The following is an 18,283-nucleotide window of genomic DNA, read 5'->3' as shown; positions in this document are numbered from 1 at the left end:
AGAGCGCGTTCCTTTCCTCCTCCTTCCCTCCCCCCAACCCCCTAGGAGGAAAGAGTCCCTCTCCATCTGCGAAGCCCATTCCTCTCCTATGGCCAGGATCCCCGGATGAGTCCGCTTGCCAGTTACCCTGCCTTCCCTCGGGATGATAAACGTGTCCAACTGTCTCCCATTCCAAGAAAACGTCTTTCCTCAACCCTGCCTCTGGAGCTACCCTCCTCCTCCTTGAGGCTTGCCTTCACCACTCTGCATCTTCACCCAGTCTACCCCCTTGTCACTGCCACACATCTCTGCCGCCATCACTGCCAGTTCTGGCTTCTGCTCCCCCTACCCCACACCCCTGTCAGGCACCATGGATGCCTCCTCTTCAGACCAAGCGGACCTCCCCATCCCTTTCCTCTTCACATCAGAGCAAGACAGCAGGGGGATGGCCAAAGTGACCTCTTGAGAGGGATTGCTGGTGTTGTGTTCTGATGTTTTTTCAGAGAGCCTAGAGTTTCAGACAAAGACATTTTTCATCTACCAAACTGCATATTTTTACTTAGATATTTAAAAAAGCAATCTCAGGCTCTGAAAGAAAATGTAACATCGATGCCAAATCAGATGAGAAGTAACACTTGGTATCAACAGGAATATATTTGAATTTAAAAAGGCTAGCTGCATCTGACAGCAATGTGTCTCAGCTACTTAAAGTCTGAGCAGGGGGTGGGGTGGGGAGGAGAAGTCTTCAATAAGTGTTTATTAAGGCAGGGGACAGGTGATAAGTAGGGTGACGGTGGTAGAGTCGAGTCCGGGAAGGCATCACATCAGAAGTTATATTGAGGTTAGGTCTTAAAGGGCAGGTAATTTCGGGTAATAAAGAGTTCACTGAAGGCAGAGGGAACGGCATGTGCAGAGCAGGGTGTTTGGAAAAGAACTGGCATTTTCACGGAATAATGAGCACAATACCTCAAAGCATCTCAGTGTCTGTGACCGAGTGCTGTCCCCTATCACACCCCTGGCCCTGAAATAGGGAGTTACAAGGGAAGAACATGCCCTATGGTAATGTTGGTTAAACCCAGGGCTAAAGACCCTCCAAATGTGTATGGGGAACCAATTTCTCGTATGCTTTTACTAAATCAAAATGTGAGCTTTTAGACAGAGAAAAGGCGTTCATAGTCAAGGCCATCTTCCCCCAGGGTTACCAGTACCCACAGAGGTAGCTAGTGGTCTCGCAAGTCCCAGGCCTCCTGTGCTGCTCATTTTTCCCACGTTGTCCCTCTGGCCTCATCATTCATGAGGTGTCAGGAGAAGGTGCCGTGTTGGTCATTTGTTGTTATGCAGTGACCACCACCAAATATTTGCTCAAAAATACCGGTTAAGGGCATAGGTGATGAGACCAGTATCTTGTGTTTTAAGAATAGAGGGTTTCTGCCCCCCACTACTGTTTAAAAAGGAAACATCTATTAAGTTTCTGGGGACACGGGTAGACAAGGCTAGAACAGATGTAGCCCTTGCAGCAAGACTAGAAGTGAGGTGTGCTACTTCCTGGGCGAGGCACAGAAGTAGATCACCCAAAGCTCTCAACAATAATCCCAGGATTCATGTGTTCAGATGGCAGTATCAGATGGAGGTGTACCTCTATGGTTCCAAGGAGTTGCCTTGCTGTAGCCGCTACCATGACTAACCTATCAGAAATTCCATTTCATTTCCACAAAACAAAGTGGGAATATGGATTAGACATCAACTCAGTAAAAACACTGTTCATTAAATATTTGATGGTGACCATAAGAGCTGTTTTGCAGGGGACAAGTTTTACATTGCTTTCTTTAGAAAAACATAGAAGAAACTTCCTAACTTTTAGTTTTAGAAAAGGTTGAGTATCTCTTGAGCATTTGGTAATAAATTTACTAGAAATGTGATTCTTGATCTTTCATTGCTTTGCCTGCCAGGAAGCTCTGAACCAAATACATGGCTTATGCATGGTCTCTTGGGATGCACTTTTGCCAGTTCTCTATGTTGCTACTCAATCCTCCTTTTTCCTTTAGGTTCTGACTTATCTATTTCCCATTTTGTTTTATACGCTTAAAAATTTTCCTCTGTGGAAGAGATAAAGGGGACAAAGAATGGGTGAGGAACACATTTTTAGAAGGTGCTCTGGACAAAAGATCAATGAACCTTTCCTCTAACCCTGGTGAAGACAGACATTATAAATCAGCTGAGTTTTACAGTTGGTGCTGATTTTAATTTACTCTTCCTCTAGTTTTCATGACCTATTAATTTTTCCTTTGTTTTTATAACAGGGTAACTCAAAGAATATTTTAATCATAACAATTACCAGTGCAGGATGCACAGTAAGATAGTTTGTGGCAGTGGTTTTGTCTTGCTGTTGGCTTAAAATAATTCCCCATGGGTTCAGGGTCCGCAGACAACATTTAATCACTAGTATTTCCTCTTTCTAAACCTTCACACACCATTTTGATTTACATTTTTGATGCAGAACATTCCTCTATAAAAATCCAATTGGTGATACATATCTGAGCAGAAATGTTAACTTTTAAAATCCCAGCTCACGCCTCACTTTAATAGGACCTTTGTTTTCCATACCTGTATAGGCTCAATGGCTTCAATTAGCTCTCCTGTACATGCAGTGAAGGCAACACTATGTTATTATTCCTACATTTCGTATCTGTAAATGATCTACAACAGATGCACATAGACACATGTGAAAAAAATTCTTTATTAATTTCTCACATTTCATTACAAAAATGTATGTTGCAAACAACTTGAATAACCTACTTGTGTTTTTGTTGTTTTTAAAACCCTTGGCTTCAAGAACTCAGAATCTCCCTCTCTCCTATCAAGTATCGGGAAACACTGATTATTGGAGTCAACAGGTTCTCATTTTGCTATTTATCTTCTTCTCTCAAGCTCTGAAAAAAAATGTCCTCTGTATAAATTAAACAAAAAAAAAAGTTGTAAATTCTATGTCATTACAGTCAACAGAATTATAATAATGCATCCAAAATGTGCGGCCACAAAATATCAGGTATATGTTTGAAAACAAAAAAAAAATGACATTCTAGCCCTGTTAAAAGGATAATGGTCCCATATTTTTATTAACAGGTTAGCAAAACAAAATCCAATGGATTACAATATTTACATGTTATTTGAAAAATAAAGTAGTGATAAAAGCATGTCACAATTATTTTCTTTTTTTTCCTTTTTCTTTCCTTTTTTCCTTTTTTTCTTTCTTTTTTTTTTTTTTTTTTTTTTTTTTTTGTTTGTTGGTTTTTTTTTTTTTTTTTTTTGTTTTTTTTGTTTTTTTTGGTAACCATTACAAACACCCAATCCAGGTATGGAACTGTTTAATACATTTGAAATGAGGCCAATTAAAAACAAATATGGACATAAAATGTTATCTTTGTCTAGATCACACTTTCCCCATTTTCTGGTTTCCACATGATGGCCCCCATCCCTAAAAAAAAAAAAAATTAAATTAAAACAAACACCCTACAAATAAAATTTCTTAACAGCAAGAAAATAAAAGAAGAACATGCTTTTCAAGTAAGCACTTATTCCACAAATGCAGTATCTTTCCATGGATTTTATTTGAAGCTGTGTGGGACACTGTCATCTCAGCAATTCCCTGTCCCTTTCTCCCCCCGCCCCCCCCCACAACCCTTCCAAGTAAAACAAAAACAAAAACAAAACAAAACATGAAAACCAAAGGACTCACACACACGCACAAGAGCACACACGCATCAAAGCACACACACACACAGGCTTCTCTATAACCTAGGCTTCAAAAAAAGTTCTTTTCTACTTTTTTGGAATGAAACCTTTTGTTCACAATCAGAACATATTATAAATGTAGACTTAGATTTAGTCTAAGCTGCTCCCTCCTGAAAAAGCTAATATGGGGAAACAGAGCAGCTGGCAGCTAGATTAAAAAAAAAAAAAAAGTAGTTCTCCAGGCTCCATGTAGGATATAAGTATTTCTTGTCCACTCTCACCAAAGAGATGGGATTCTAGCACATCCCCTTGTCCCATAAAAATAAATGAAAAACCCTCCCCCAAACACAATGCAAACAAAAACCGAACACAGATTTCAAAATCACACACAAAAGCCAGCCCATTCTAACAAATTATTTGTGTGAGACGGATAATGTGTTAATTTGACGAGCAACAAAAGGGTGAAGAGGACTTCCTCATCTGGCCCACAAGCTGCATAGCTGTGCCAAAAAGTTTGGTTCTTTAGTTAAATTAAGGGAAAAAAAAAAAAAAAAGCTAACCTCTTTGTTATTTCCATGTTTTAAAATAAAAACATTCCTATTCACAAAAAAAACCTAAATCTCCCTTGCCCCCAAATTAAAACAATAACACGCACACAAAAAACAATTTATGTCAAAACTGAATTGTGCTGTGTTTGTAACACTCAAATTGATAGAAAATAAACATATGGCAAACAAAACTCCACAGTCACCGTAAAATTAGCTCACATGAATCTACCAAATTCTAAATTATAGTTGAACACTAATAAACAGCTTACCTGGAATAAAGGATGACAATTCACAAACAGTTATCTAATAATTAAAGTCTGTTTCTTTTTTTTGTTTTGTTTTTTACTAAAATAATTAAAAAAATCACAGTATTTTAAGAAATAAAACCCACGTGGGGATTTTAAGCACAATTTGTGTTCCTTTCTTTAAAACTCTCTTTTTTTTTTTCTCCATTCACCGTCTTGCCCAGCAGTTCTCTCTACATTTAACCACGACGACGACAGGTAGTACTGACAAATGCAGAGAATTCCCTTGGTTAAGTTTGAGGTACTAGGAAACAGGTGACTGTTTTATGCAAAGCAGTTTTTTGTTCTCTGTTTTTGATTTTTTTGTGTTTTTTTTGTTTGTTTGTTTTTTCCCAAAGCGGCTGCAGTTAGGTCTTGAAAAAGCTTAAGGTATTAAAACTAGAAAAACGCACCAAAAGATGTGCGTCAAAAAGTTGTTCCCCTAAGAGAAGTCTTTTACTGTCATGGAGCTTCTGTTTCCACATCCTGTCCAAGACCGCCACAGAGCACACCGTGCACACGGGAGGTGCTTCCATATTCCACAACAAATGACACTTCCATGATGGAGATCCGGAAGAATAGGTGTAGTGATGGAAAAGGAGCCACATATTCCAACCATTTAAATAACTTTAATTTACATACTCATTCACACAGGTACCAGTGCTTTGAAAATAGATTGTTCAGTCCTAAAAAGCAGCTTTGTTCTGTCTTCTTTTCTGTCCACCCCCCTTCTCAGCCCAAGCTGGCCCTCCCACTTTCTCATCACGGTTCAAGTACGGTTTGATTAAGAATTTCACCAAACGCTTATTCATTTTTGGCCTCTGTATTCTCCAGGAGAGATTTGTCAGCAGCTACTACACAAATGGCTACTGTTTCGCTCTTTAGGGAAAAGTCTATCCCGATTGCCTCGTCATCTTCCTTTTCCTCTATAGAGGGCATCTTAATACTGTCCTCCACACTCTCTTTCAGGTGGATTTCTTCTCTGCTCACCTGCTTGGTGTCATTCAACGCCCTGGAAAAACATTGATGGGAGAGACAGGTGAGTATGCATTTTTTTTTTTCCCAATTAAACCAAAAAAGTGTCCTTATTTCCCTGCTCCTAAAAAGACCTTGGGGTTTCCTTTGCATAAATGCCACGAATGTAGGACTAAATTGCCAGTGATTTATCTTTGCTACCTGTTATGCTTAGGACATGTCTTTCTGGCCTCTTATCAAAGATGTGAATCTACAAAAGTAGCCATTATTATACTATGTTTTAATTACACCATGTGTAATGTGGACACATTAACATGATTATTTTATGTTCCCTCATCTACTGGGTTGGTCACAGGTCACAAGTGGTAGTAGTGAGAACCGTTTTTTGCTCAAGCTCATCGGTGGAACTCACAAGCTTGGAGACTGGCCATATTTAATAAGACTAAATAAAAAGAGGAACTCAGGTGAAGATTTAATGGACAGGTTCAGAAACAAATCACAGAAACAAAGAACAAAAACCTGAAGATGGAACCCATGGTTTGGGAAGTTTAGTTACCTTCTCTGAAGTTTAGATGCTTGGGGTTTCCGGGGCATTTTCTACTTGAGTACTAACTAACTCCTAGGTTCTCTCTTTGTCTCGTGGGCTAAGAGTGCCTTGTCTAGAGGACGATTTTATGTTCAGGGATCTTGCAAGTGTTTTATGGGTATGCTCCCACCTACCTGGGAGGCAGGCAGAAGCTGGCTCTGTCCCCGAGGCAGAGCACTGAAGGCACCAAGAGGTGCGAGGGCATGTTCAAGGCCACTCAGGGAATGAGTCATCACAGAGGCAGGAACAGAAGCCAGATCTTTTGACCCCGGTCCACGCTCTATCAGAGAATGTCATGCTAATGAAAGCTGAAGGGACACTGGCTGAAGAAGAGCACTAAACTTCCACGCGAGGACTTGGGTGGGATTTGTCATTCATAAAGATGATTTTTTTCTCATCTGACTGGGTGACCGTTTAAAAAAAAAAAAAAAAAACAAAAAAGCACAAAACCTAGTTCCTGACAGCTGCCTCTCCTCCCATGCCCAGAAGTGTGACACAGATGGAAGGCTCTATGGATTGTCAGGGGAACAACCACCACCGCAAAAAACCAACCCCCGGCCCCCCAAACCCCACAAACAACAACAACCACAACAAAACAAAAAGAACCTGCTCTCCCTGCCACTTCTCATTTCTCTGGGCAAGTGATGGCTTGGGATGGCTCAACTTACATGCCGTGTCTCAGCACATGCCTTTCCCACTCAGAGCCCTGTGAAAATGCCCGTCCGCAAAATTCACACGGAAAACGTTTCTCGGTGTTAATAGCAGCCCCATGGTCGGAAAATCTCATCAGATCTGTGAGGAGAAAGCAGAATTGTTACCTGTGTGCTTGCTGTGGGAGGGGGCAGAAGAGTTAAGTCCACATTCATTAGGACCTGCACTTGTAAAACCATCCGTGAAGGCCATTTCCAGATGCCTTACTCTTTCTCCTCCTGGCTTCTCACCTAGAGGTGTTTCTTGGCTAGTTCTCAAGAACCACCCCTGGTTCCCAGGCCCCCAGCCTCCCCATGCCTCCTCACGGCCCCAGCTGCTCCCATCACAAATAATCTGGGGTTTTCTGGCCCAAAGAACTCCCAATAGTGTCTCAGCAGGTTTGTCCTCTGCATCTCCCCCTTCAGGGACGCTCTGTCAGTGACTCCCAGGTTAGCGACTATCCATTTCCTATCCCACACAGGTTTATGTTTGCTCGCTAAAAAGAACACAGACACACTGGACCAGCTTCCGCGTAGCAGACTTCAGAGTTTCAGCTGGTTCCAAGTAAGGCCGGGGGGCTCACAGCTTGTGCTCACCTGTCACGGATGTCCTAATCCGCACCTCACAGGGTAGTTACGGGCCCTGAATGGGAGCTGAGAGCAAAGAACCTAGCGTGAACGGGAATCCTGGCCAACAGGGAGGCTGGTGTGTGAAAACATGTCCTGAGCTGGTGAGGGACCCTGGCCGGCTGCTGGCATCTACCCCTGTCAGTGGTACTTGTGAATGTGGGGGTATAGACATTTCTGGACAGGCCTGTTGTCAACATCAAACACTGACTGTCGTTTTGTTTTCTCCATGGCGCTGGGCACATGCTAGGGGACTGAAAAACAGTGGACCGGCCAGCTAATTGTTTACAGGCCACTCCCCCTGGCAAACTCAAAGATGAGAGCTCATATGGCCTTTGTGTTCTCCTGAGTCCCAAGCCCTTATGTCTTTCATTATGCCACAGAGGGCCCACCTTCCCGAGGGGAATAAATGGCAGGACCGAGACAGGCCTGCAGCCACGCTGCAAAGTGAAGGCAGGGCAGGGGAAGGGAAATGTCCATCATCTCTCCATAGCAGATCGCTCTGTGCCTGTACATACAAGACGGTACGGGGGGGGGGGGTGTCTCCTGGTTGAAATACTCCATCTAATAAGATCCTCAGGATGATGATAACAGGATAGGTGTCTCTGTGCTGCCTTAATCTTTAGCACAAAAAGCTATGTGAATGGGGCCAGTTTTAACAAAAGATGAAACATTTTCTCACAAATTAAGAAGATCACCACACAAGCCATTAAAAATAATTGCACAGACTATCTTCCTTGATTCTTTTCATTGGAAATGAGACAGCACCATCTGCTCTGCGCATTAATTCCTTAGCAGGGATTATCTTGGGCAAGAAATCAACAGAATGCCTTCCTGACTCCTCCCAACTGCATAATGAGAGGGGGTGGGGAGGATTCTGCTTGGGTTAATTTTGATTTCTTCATGCCTCGCTTCTTCTCTTTTAAATTCCCTCCGAGCTGCCTAGGCAGGACCTGTGGTGTGGCCGTGGTCAGTCTCCGGTTCCCGTGCTGGAGAGAGCGCAGGGAGTGGGGGGAGCTACAAGGACATGAGCCCCCCAAACCGAGTGTGCCTGATCAAAGTCTACACTGCCAATGAGGGGCATACTCCTGGCACATTTGCTCCTTTACCCTTAGGAAACATGAAACCAGTCATCTATTCTTTCCAATGGCTCATGCTGTTTCATCCTCAAAGGAGGAGGCCAGTCATTACCTGTCACACATCAAATAGCTCTCCATCACTCCCGAGAGCTGTGCTAAAGCCACCTCCCGCTCTACTCCTAGAAGACAGACCGTCTGGCAAAAACACCCCGAGGCTACTGTGTGCCATTTCTTCTTGTTGGCAAGGATATACCTAGATGGTGGAAAATTGATTCAAAGGAGATGAGACAAAGGAGGCTGTTCTTTCAAGAATCACGAGGGGGATGGGGGGTAGGCTTGGAAAGCCCATTAGCATCAGTAGAAGTTACTCACGTAAATCCCCTACCCTCAGAGAGGAATACATGCTCCGCCACCCCAAGACTTTTTCCCTATGAGGTTAGCGCTCACGAATGTGGATACTGCACTTTCCGATGAGAAGCAATCAGACACCATGAAATTCTTTCCAGTCAAAAACTGAACTGGTCTGATGCCCCAGTACCCGTGCGAAGGGCATAGGCAAGCAAGGGAATTTGCCTGGTGCCCCCCATCCCTAACGGCCATCTATTTTTCTAATTTACAATGCTTTCACTTAGGAGGAATCACAGAGGAGGGGAGGACTAAAAGGGGTTCTTGCCTCTGCCGCGCTTATAACCTCTAAAATCGTATGTGCTCAGCTTCAGAGATTAAAAAAAGCCATAGCATCCAACGAGGAATAATTTATTTCCTGGAGAGGAACAGCAGGGCACAGAGCATCATGAAGCAAAAGGAGCCTCTGTACCCTCTGTCAAAAGCATCCTCTTCCAGAGAACTCTGGTAACAGTGCACAGACGTTAAAGAATTCATCACTAAGAACATATTTGTAAAATGTTAAAAAAAAGAGAGAGAAAAATAGGAACCATGCTTCCTTAGATCATAGCCATTTTCCTTGCAAGAAATGGATCATTATGGACTCTCCTAATAAAAGTTGTGACTTGACAAGGGCAGTCAACCTAGAATGGTAGGCTGTGTTCTCCGTCAGTTCCTTTTTCAGGCTGACCATAGGCACAGGGGCTTTGAAGAGCTGGCAGTCCCTGCTGTTGTCTTCGGTGGGTGGGAGTGGGGGTTGAGGGGCCTAACTGGCCCCTCACATGGCAAACCTGTGGTCTCCTGCTATGATGTCATGCTAGGAATGGAGTGGGAGTGGGGCAGGTCAGGAAAAAGGACCGGGAGAATCTCTGAGGGAAATGGCCACCAACCAGGCTTTCTTAAGCCTGCAGACAGAGCAAGGAGGAAAAACAAAGATACTCTGTAGAAGTGTACCTCAGAGTTGAGGCCCAAAGGGGGTTCACGGTTAGGTCTCCTGAGATGAAGAACATTCCACTGCCCAAGGGGTTGGGGACGTGGACTGGGGATGTAGTGCAGAGATCTTGCCTTTGGAGCCAAAAGACCCAAATTCAGTCTCCAAGTTATGATATATTTTTCCTTTCCTTTGAGTGCTTAAATGTTCTGGGTCTTTATTTCCCCATTTGTAAAATGCTAGTAATACCATATACATTGCAGGGTTTATCATTTATGTGGTGGTTACTTCCAGGAACTAGGCTGGTGTCTTGTACATGATCTCATCCAAGCCTTCCACAACTCTAAGCCAGATCCCAGCGGCCAACTGCAGAACCATTTACATTATAGAAGATGACAGAAAAAGGGTTCTATAAAACCCACCAACACTGGATCTGGCACGTAAGGAAGCTCGATGCTGGTAACTAACATCATTCTTCTTGTATCTATGCTTATTTTTCACATTTGTTAACCATGTGCTTTTGATGAATCCGCAATAACCAACCTAACAGATCCCAAACCCATATTCTGATATGCACTGTCCCAGGATTTCCACAATGTGCTATGCTGAACAATAGAACACCAACTCTCGACCATATAAATGTATATCTACAGCTAAATATACTTCTGGAAAACTTTATTTTGAAAGTAATTATAGACTCAGAGGAAACTGGAAAACTAGTAGAAAAATCCCACAAAACCTTTCCCTAAAAACACGTGGTTGAATGAAAACTGTTGGCCTCTTTCTCCCTCTTCACAGGGCAAAAAGAGCAGCAAGGGGTTAAGGAACCAGGCAGAGGGACTTCTAGAAAAGCCCAGAGCTCAAGTCTTTCGCAGGCTCTCCTGCCCCCCCAGCTTCAATTTTAGCCCCAGCAGCAGTAATATTACCTAAGTGCCCAACGGAAACTTCTTTCACAAGCCCCCACAGCTTTACAGTGTCCTGTCTCACTGTCTGCCTGTCCTTACTGTGAAGATTCCCTAGACACCAATTTTCCTTATTAAAAACAAATCATCCCCATGTATTTTTTACAAACATATAGCTATAGTTAGAAAATGTCTGTTTTCCTTGGAGTTCCTATAGCTGGTAATAGTTTATGAAGATGGCCCCTGACATGTTTCTTAAGTCAGTCTGTTCTGCTACTTAACTAAGAAGGATCATTCCTTCTGCTTCTCCTCCAACAACCTTCTGCCTCCCTTCTGTCTCACCATGGACGTGCTACATGCCATCTGGGCCTCCAAGGGCAGGGCTGAGACTAACCTCTGTCATCAGCCTTGCTGCTCATTTCTTCTTCCTTGTCCTCGTCCTCACTGCTGGAGCTTTCCATCTTTTCCTTCATCTGTTCCAGCTGATCCAAGTTAACCCGTCCAACCAGCTCAAAATTACGGCTCACCTGAAAAAGGTCCAAATGAATAACAGAATCATGAGCCACAGACCGAAGAGGGCTCTCCCCGGGGGAGAGATTTTTCTACCACCACTTTCTCTTGACCGTGTTTTTGGAACCAGGACCAAACAACACCAGTGCCCAAGAAGCTCTTTTCTTCTCTTGGGCTGTTCCAAGGGTGGATCTGTCCTTTACCCTCTTGTTCCAACATTTTTAAAGGAACACTGGACCTTCCTCACCATATGCAGCAAAAAACACGAGCTCCAGCTGGCAGGAAATCAAAGTATCACAAAGCCTGGGGTACAGAGTAGGTGTCCAATAATGCTCTTTTTGAGTTGAATTCAAAGGTGTAACTTTTGTAAACTACCAAATTTCAAATACCTCTGGAGGCGAAGAGGCTCTGTGAGTATCCTGAAAACTATCACGAGAGTCAGAACCTTCTTCTACATGATCTTATCAGCCTGGAGGCTGTGGGGCCCCAGCTTAAGCCAGATGACTACTATTGGACTCCCAACTCCGTATATGGAAGACAACACCGTTACTGTGAGTATTACTGTTTTTGAAGCAGGCCATAACCTGTCGATTAAGGCTGGGATTACCTGAAAAAAAAAAAAAATCTAGAGTAACCCCTAAAAGCCCTCTAAGTGTTAACTATGGCTGATTTTTATTTATGTAAAACGTGGTTAGAATAATGTGGGAATCCACGCTTTCTTCCAAATAATGCCCAAGGGAAATCCACACTGGGAAAACTTTATAATGAGGCTATGTTTAGGGGTCTCACATTGGCAGTAGCACAAAATTCACCTTCTTGACTAATCTATTTTCAGAACCTCTCCAGTTGTGTGTATAGAATTATTAGGAATGACAGGTTAGCATGAACTCAAGCCTACACAATGTCTCCAGCCCACAGTCAACGGTGATGGGCTTATTCCTCTGTGGAAGGTGCTGTGCTCCCCCTGTTGGGGGTCAGGAAAGGGACCCACAAAGATGAAAGAGACCCAGTCCTGGCCTCCAGAGGCTCACAGTTTAGTTGAAGTGGGAAAGCAGGCATTATTAATCAGACTCAAAGGTAGATTTCCATAGCTGCTACAATACAGATAGAACATATTGAGGACATAGGAGAGGAAAGGGAGAATTTACAAGATAATCCCAAAATACCCTCTGGGACCAGACTGGAACAAAGATTTGCTGAGCACCACCAATTCCATATGCCTGGCAGATGGGAACATCCTCATCAACTGTGACAAATGGTAGTGAAAGAGACTCCGAGTACCAGGGCCAATAAGACAGTCCTGAGAAAAGACTTAATATTGCTCCAACAACATCCTGTAGAAGGTAGGCAGCATTGAAAAAGAGGACGAAAACTCAGAATAAAAGCTCTTTTAAAATGAGAGAAACAATGGATTGATCTAACTGTAATAATGCGGTTCATGAAATCAGGTAACACTGAACTCCGAGAATAAGTCAACGTGAGGACAGAGAGATGTTTTTGCAGTCCTCAATGCGAAGCACTCAGGGAAGGCAACATCTTATTTTGGTGATTTGCAAAATTAATTAAAATTAAAAATTTGTAGACGAAGGTGCCAACAAGGAGGAAGAGTCGAGTTCAGAATCTTTATTTCTCTTTCTCGTTCCTGTTCACAGAAACAGTCTTCAAAGAGCTTTAGCTTACAGCACCTTCCTATCTGGATTTTTCTACTACGCCTCACTCCTACAGACCCATATTGACTTTTCTTTGTTTTTATGACATAAAAGCAAAAAGAGAACAAGGAGCATGGATGGGCTTTGAAGTCTGACAGATCTGAGTTCAAGTTCAGAGTCTGTCATTATTAACCACATGACTGTGGGTAAGTTGCTCAACAGCCACCCTCCGTGTCCCCATTCGTAAAAGGGTAGGTCAGCACACTACCCGAAACACAATAGTTCCCCAAAATGCAGTTTCCTTCTCCTTTCTGGGAATGTGGCCTTTTCCAATCTTGGCTTTTGGAAACGCTTAGAACAAGCATCGTAAATGCATATTTATGAAGTTATGTTTAGCCACAAACTCTACATTTTAACCAAATAGCATTTATGACAAATATTTGAATAAAAAAGTTTTCTGGGTTGCCAGTTTTTCAGGAAAACGAGGCAAGGTTCCAATTTACCTAACTTTGAAATATGTGTGAAGTAACACATCCTTAAGTGACCAGTACATAGAAGGGAGCCTTTTCTGACCTCTTCCCTCCACTTTCCATCTCTAGCCGGGGCGTCAGCAGGTGTGTGTAAGAGGTGTGAGTGGCGACCCCTGCCAGGAAATGAAAATAACCAAACCAAGAAAGGTCAAGAAGATCCTCAAACACCTTCTGTAATCCATACGTATTCATTGGTCCACTTACTTGTTCCTTCCTTCCTTCCTTCCGCAAGGATACCTCCACCCCCTCCCTGCCCGGGCCCCACGCAAGGTATAGAAGCCCCTGCTTCTCAACGAGCTCATGGTGACAGAAGGAGATCTGTCACAAAACCAAATGTTATTTTTTTCTTTTCCCCCTTCTGGGTTTTTCATTTTCCCATTACCATCATTCCTTCATTGGGAAACATCTTGGGTTCGGCACAATTTTAAAAGAATATATGGTATTTCCGCGATATGACGTTCATCCAGGGCTAACCCAGAATTTATCTGTCCTGGAGATTTCTAAAGGCTTTGTTAGGTAATTAAAAGATTTACTACACTAAAAACTAAAAATCTTGCCACTTAATTAGAAGATTTTAAAAGAAAAACTGTTTATAGTGTTGGGCTCTTACTAAACTTTAAATCCCCAATCAGCCATCCAGTATTAGTATTAATACAAAAGGAAGACTCCTTCTGCATTCATTCATTCATTCATTCACTCATTCATCTATTTTAAAAGATTTACTTGGGGTGCTTGGGTGGCTCAGTGGGTTAATGCTTCTGCCTTCAGCTCAGGCCATGATCTCAGGGTCTTGGGATCGAGCCCTGCATTGGGCTCTCTGCTCAGCGGGAAGCCTGCTTCCCCTCTCTTTCTGCCTGCGTCTTGGCCTACTTGTGATCTCTGTCAAATAAATAAATAAAATCTTAAAAAAAAAAGATTTATTTATTTGAAAGACAGCAAGTGAGTGCAGGGGTGGAGGGAGAGGGAAAGAGAAACTTGAGCAGACTCCTCACTGAGCCCTCACATGGGGCCTGGTCCCACAACCCTGAGATCATGACCTGAGCTGAAACCAAGGGTCAGATGCTTAACTCATTAAGCTACCCCAGGGGCCCCCTCCTGCATTAAAAAAATTTTTTTGAACTATTATTTGGAATTTTAATTATTTCTCAAAGATAGTAGGACTTTATCATATTCATTTAAAAAAGTGATATTAAAAATTGTGATACAGTCAACACAGAATGTACACTAGTTTTGGGCATACCATTAGTGACTGGTCTCTACAGTAAGCTCTGCTCACCACCAGTGTGGCTATTGCTGGACACTATGCATTACTATTATGGTACCATTGACTGTAGTCCCCATCCTGTTCCCCCCATCCCTGCCACTGACTCATTTCCCCAACCAGGAGCCTCTCTCCCCCTCTCCCCTTCACCCACTGTGCCCATTCCCCACCACACTCCTCCCTGGCAAGCATCAGTTCTCTATATTTATCGGTCTATTTCTTTTTCTTTTTCTTTTTGCTTGTTTTTTAGATCCCACATATAAGTGAAATCATTTGGTGCTTGTCTTCTCGGTCGCACTTGTTTCACTTGGCATCCTACTCTCTAGGTACCCCCCTTGCCGCGCCGTGGAGCCACCATCTTACCTGGAATAAGGCAAGCTCCCCGCCCCCTCCCTCCTTGCTGCTTTCCCAGCATGCCTTCTTGCCCCTTCTTGCATTGATTCTCCAGTGTGATCTGAGAGTAAAAATAAATATGTAAATCTACTCATGTCAGTTTCTGCTTGCCCTGAGGACAGGGTAAAATCTGAATTTCTCACTGTAGTTAGAAATGGCCAACTCTCTTCTCACCCTGGCTCATCTTCTACAGCCCACTGCTGCCACCCTGAACTCATGGACGTTTCCAGGATACGCCGTGCTCTTAACTATGGGCCTTTCTCTGCACATGCCCCTTCTCTCTGCCTGCAATTCTGCGGTCTCGTTCACACAGTCACTCCTGTCTTCCAGCCCTGCTTCTGTGTCACTACACCAGGGGGACCTTCCCTAAACTCCTTGTGGGTAGATTATCCTTACTCTCCGCTTCCACATGCTCTCCCCTCCCCTTTTATAGTTCATCCCATTCGGGGGTTGATTGTTTATGGCCTGCCGCCCCCAGTGAGCTGCAAGCTCCATGAGGACAGACGGACACTCTATGTCTCATTCACAGCTGGTTGGCCATGTTTGTCAGAGCGGCTGCTGCGCTCACCTCTTGCCTACTACAGGCCTTCCTTCTAACGCAGTGTATCTTTCGTTCCTATACAGGTCACAAAGAATAACTGGGGAGCAGAAAAAGCTTCAAGTCTGACTACTTACTCATACGACTGTCAACAAGGTATTGTACTTCCGTAATCCCGCTCTCCACGCGTAGGGTATTTAATTGCTGAAATTGTATTAAAACACACAAGTGGGTATCCTGCCTTTTTTAATGCATGGCATGGTATAAATATTCTCTGTATGAATATCATTTTTAATCACTCCATATGTATCTTATTAAGTAAATAAGATTATAGTTTACCTGACTCCTCCCATGAGTTTACCTTTGGCTATCCCTGGCTTTTTAGGGTTAGAAACCAATAATAAATCTTACTGCATATAAATTATACAATTTCTTTCACGTTTAGCTTTAATTTTATAGGCTATATTGCCAGATGTGAAATTATAGGATCAAACGGACTTTTACTCAAGTTCCAACTGATGTCTGGGTTGGCTTCTACAGGGATCATAGCAGTGAGTTACTTTCTGAACCTGGAGATTGGAGGACACACTGAGGGAAAGTCCCTTCTTTCTCTGGAGGTACACAGAAATGTATTACCTTGTATCCCAAAAGGTCCACAATAGAGGGAGAAACAGCAAAGCTAAGAGTTTGAGATTTAGAATCTGGCTCCTCGGAGCCTTTGGAAGGCAGAAGTAACCGTATGTGTGTTTGAAGGTTGGACTGTTCAAATACAAAATCCCTTGGACTATAAAACTATAGAGAGCCTTATATCCCGTGGAAGTTACTTGTGATTGCCTGCAAATCCAAAGTCCCCTGTGAAGGCCACTAAGAATGTGGGAAAAAGTGCCAACAACCAGCAAGAAGCGTTCCCCGTTAACAATGGAGAGCCGACACTGTTAGCCCTTCTGAGCTCACGCTCGGTAGTCAAGCTCCACACCTGTGTGTGTCCTTTTGCGTCTTGGTTTGTAGCCATGCAGCAGAGTGAATGCATTTCCCTAGCAGATGAACAAATTTCCATACTTGAGGCTTATTCTATGGGAGAAGCATTCCATGATTTACAAATACTACCAAGTTGAACATGCATTTTCATACTACGGCGGCAAACCCAGTCTTACAGGAAAGACTGGTGTGAACTTGCTGGCTAACGAAAGCAGGAAACCGGACACCCCTGTCCTCACATTACTTAGCCGACGTTAAATGGGGGAGACTGTGATCAAGAAGAATCCCTCCCTGTTTCCAGAGCTCTCCCCACTTCTCACTTAACATCTGTACCTTCAAAGGGACATGCTGTCAGGCTGAGCACATCACCTAATACTGCCTGTTCATGTTAAAAAAGAAAGGCCAGAGGGAACATTTTTTATTTGCAGAGAAAGTGACACCAGAGAATACGGAGAAACTGCCTTGTACATCAGAAATGCCCATCTCAGGCCCACGCCGAGGACGTGTAGCACTGCAAAGATTTTTAAAGGCCTTATGGCACGGGTGGGCACACTTTCTGCAGAGGGCCAGATAAGCAAGTATTCTGGGCTTTCGGACCGTCTAGTTTCTGTCACAGCGACTCACCTGCTGCTGCAGCTTGAAAACGGCCACAGACAGTATGGGAATGGATGAGCACGGCTGTGTTCCAAGACCACCGCATTGACGGACACTGGAGTTTGAAATTCATATAATTTCACATGTTATGAAATAGTACTCTTTTGATTTTCTTCAACCATTTAAAAAATGTCAAAACCCTTCTTAACTGGTGGGCCACAGAAAAACAGGCAGGGGCCCAGATTTGGTCCATGGACCAGGGTTTGCCAACCTCTAACTTACACTATCAGGTGGTCGACCCAGCGATCTCTGCCTCTCTTGGAAAGTCAGAATGGGAATGAAATCAGGGAAAGCAAAACATCATCTCTACGATTTCTTGGAGGAAGACGGTCCAAGGTGCAGGTAAAAATCTTGAATTCTCGGATCAGAGCCTTTTGATCAGAGCTCTCATAAAAGCTTTTAGAAGGGATATTCAGCTAAGTGTATTAAAGTTCTATGGGAGATAAGCCATGACACTATATATGCTGTGCTGCTGTCTTATTTTGCAGGTACCTTTATCAAGCATTTAACATGCTGGCTTGTGGTTCTTTATTTAAGTTTGTTTCCCCTCCTTGGTTATAAATTCTTCCAAGGTGGCAACTCTTTCCTATTTAGCTTTATATGCTCAGTATAGAGTATAAGATCGATCCTCTCACTGACACACAGTAATGCTGTTTGAATTTACTGGTAACATAAAAGCCACGGGAGATCATAGAGTATAAAGAACTTCGTAATGTCGTACCCAGTGATAAAAATTAGCTTGCTAATAAGACTGAACATTTTCTAAAAGATTTTCAGTTCTTACCAAATATCTATTATGTGCTAAAAGTTAATCTAGTCGTTTTCACGTGGATCACTTAACCTTTATGGCTACTCAGAGAGGTAAGTGTTACCTTTTATATTTGTAAATAAGGGAAGCAACACACAAGAAGCTAAGTGATAAAGCCAGAATTAGAACTCACATCTTCAGAGGACAAGGCTCCAGCTTTCCCCATTATTATGCAAATCATCTGCAGAAATGCAAAATTATGTACAAAATGTGTAAAAATTACCCACGGGATACCAACTGAACACA

General features: G+C 43.0%; 1 protein-coding gene and 1 long non-coding RNA gene across 14 annotated transcripts in view; one reads left to right on the top strand and one right to left on the bottom strand.

The window, feature by feature from the left end:
- Positions 1-2,696: 2,696 nt before the first annotated feature.
- Positions 2,697-18,283, bottom strand: part of ZNF462 (zinc finger protein 462) — a 144,806-nt gene continuing 129,219 nt past the window's right edge. For 9 of the 13 annotated variants that reach the window (XM_013053680.2, XM_004747753.3, XM_004747751.3 and 6 more), the window contains 3 exons: positions 11,111-11,243; positions 6,773-6,896; positions 2,697-5,555 (listed from right to left, as the gene is read on the bottom strand). In XM_013053680.2, coding sequence (XP_012909134.1) covers positions 5,348-5,555; positions 6,773-6,896; positions 11,111-11,243 — 465 coding nt within the window. In that variant the 3' untranslated portion in view covers positions 2,697-5,347. Of the gene's footprint in view, positions 5,556-6,238; positions 6,385-6,772; positions 6,897-11,110; positions 11,244-15,040; positions 15,121-15,734; positions 15,802-17,199; positions 17,285-18,283 lie in introns of those variants that run through there. The other 4 variants (XR_006607198.1, XR_006607199.1, XM_045081657.1 and 1 more) reach the window with 4 other exon arrangements.
- On the top strand, positions 5,507-13,322 carry LOC123392478. The gene is made up of 3 exons (XR_006607203.1): positions 5,507-5,582; positions 10,109-11,777; positions 12,990-13,322. It is a non-coding gene; the product is annotated as an uncharacterized LOC123392478 (long non-coding RNA).

The sequence above is a fragment of the Mustela putorius genome, unplaced genomic scaffold (genome assembly GCF_011764305.1).
Source record: "Mustela putorius furo isolate JIRA1106 unplaced genomic scaffold, ASM1176430v1.1 tig00000580_pilon_pilon_pilon, whole genome shotgun sequence".
Classification (NCBI taxonomy): domain Eukaryota; kingdom Metazoa; phylum Chordata; class Mammalia; order Carnivora; family Mustelidae; genus Mustela; species Mustela putorius.
The sequence above is the reverse complement of the archived record's forward strand: the minus strand, read 5'-3'. Positions and strand labels throughout refer to the sequence as shown.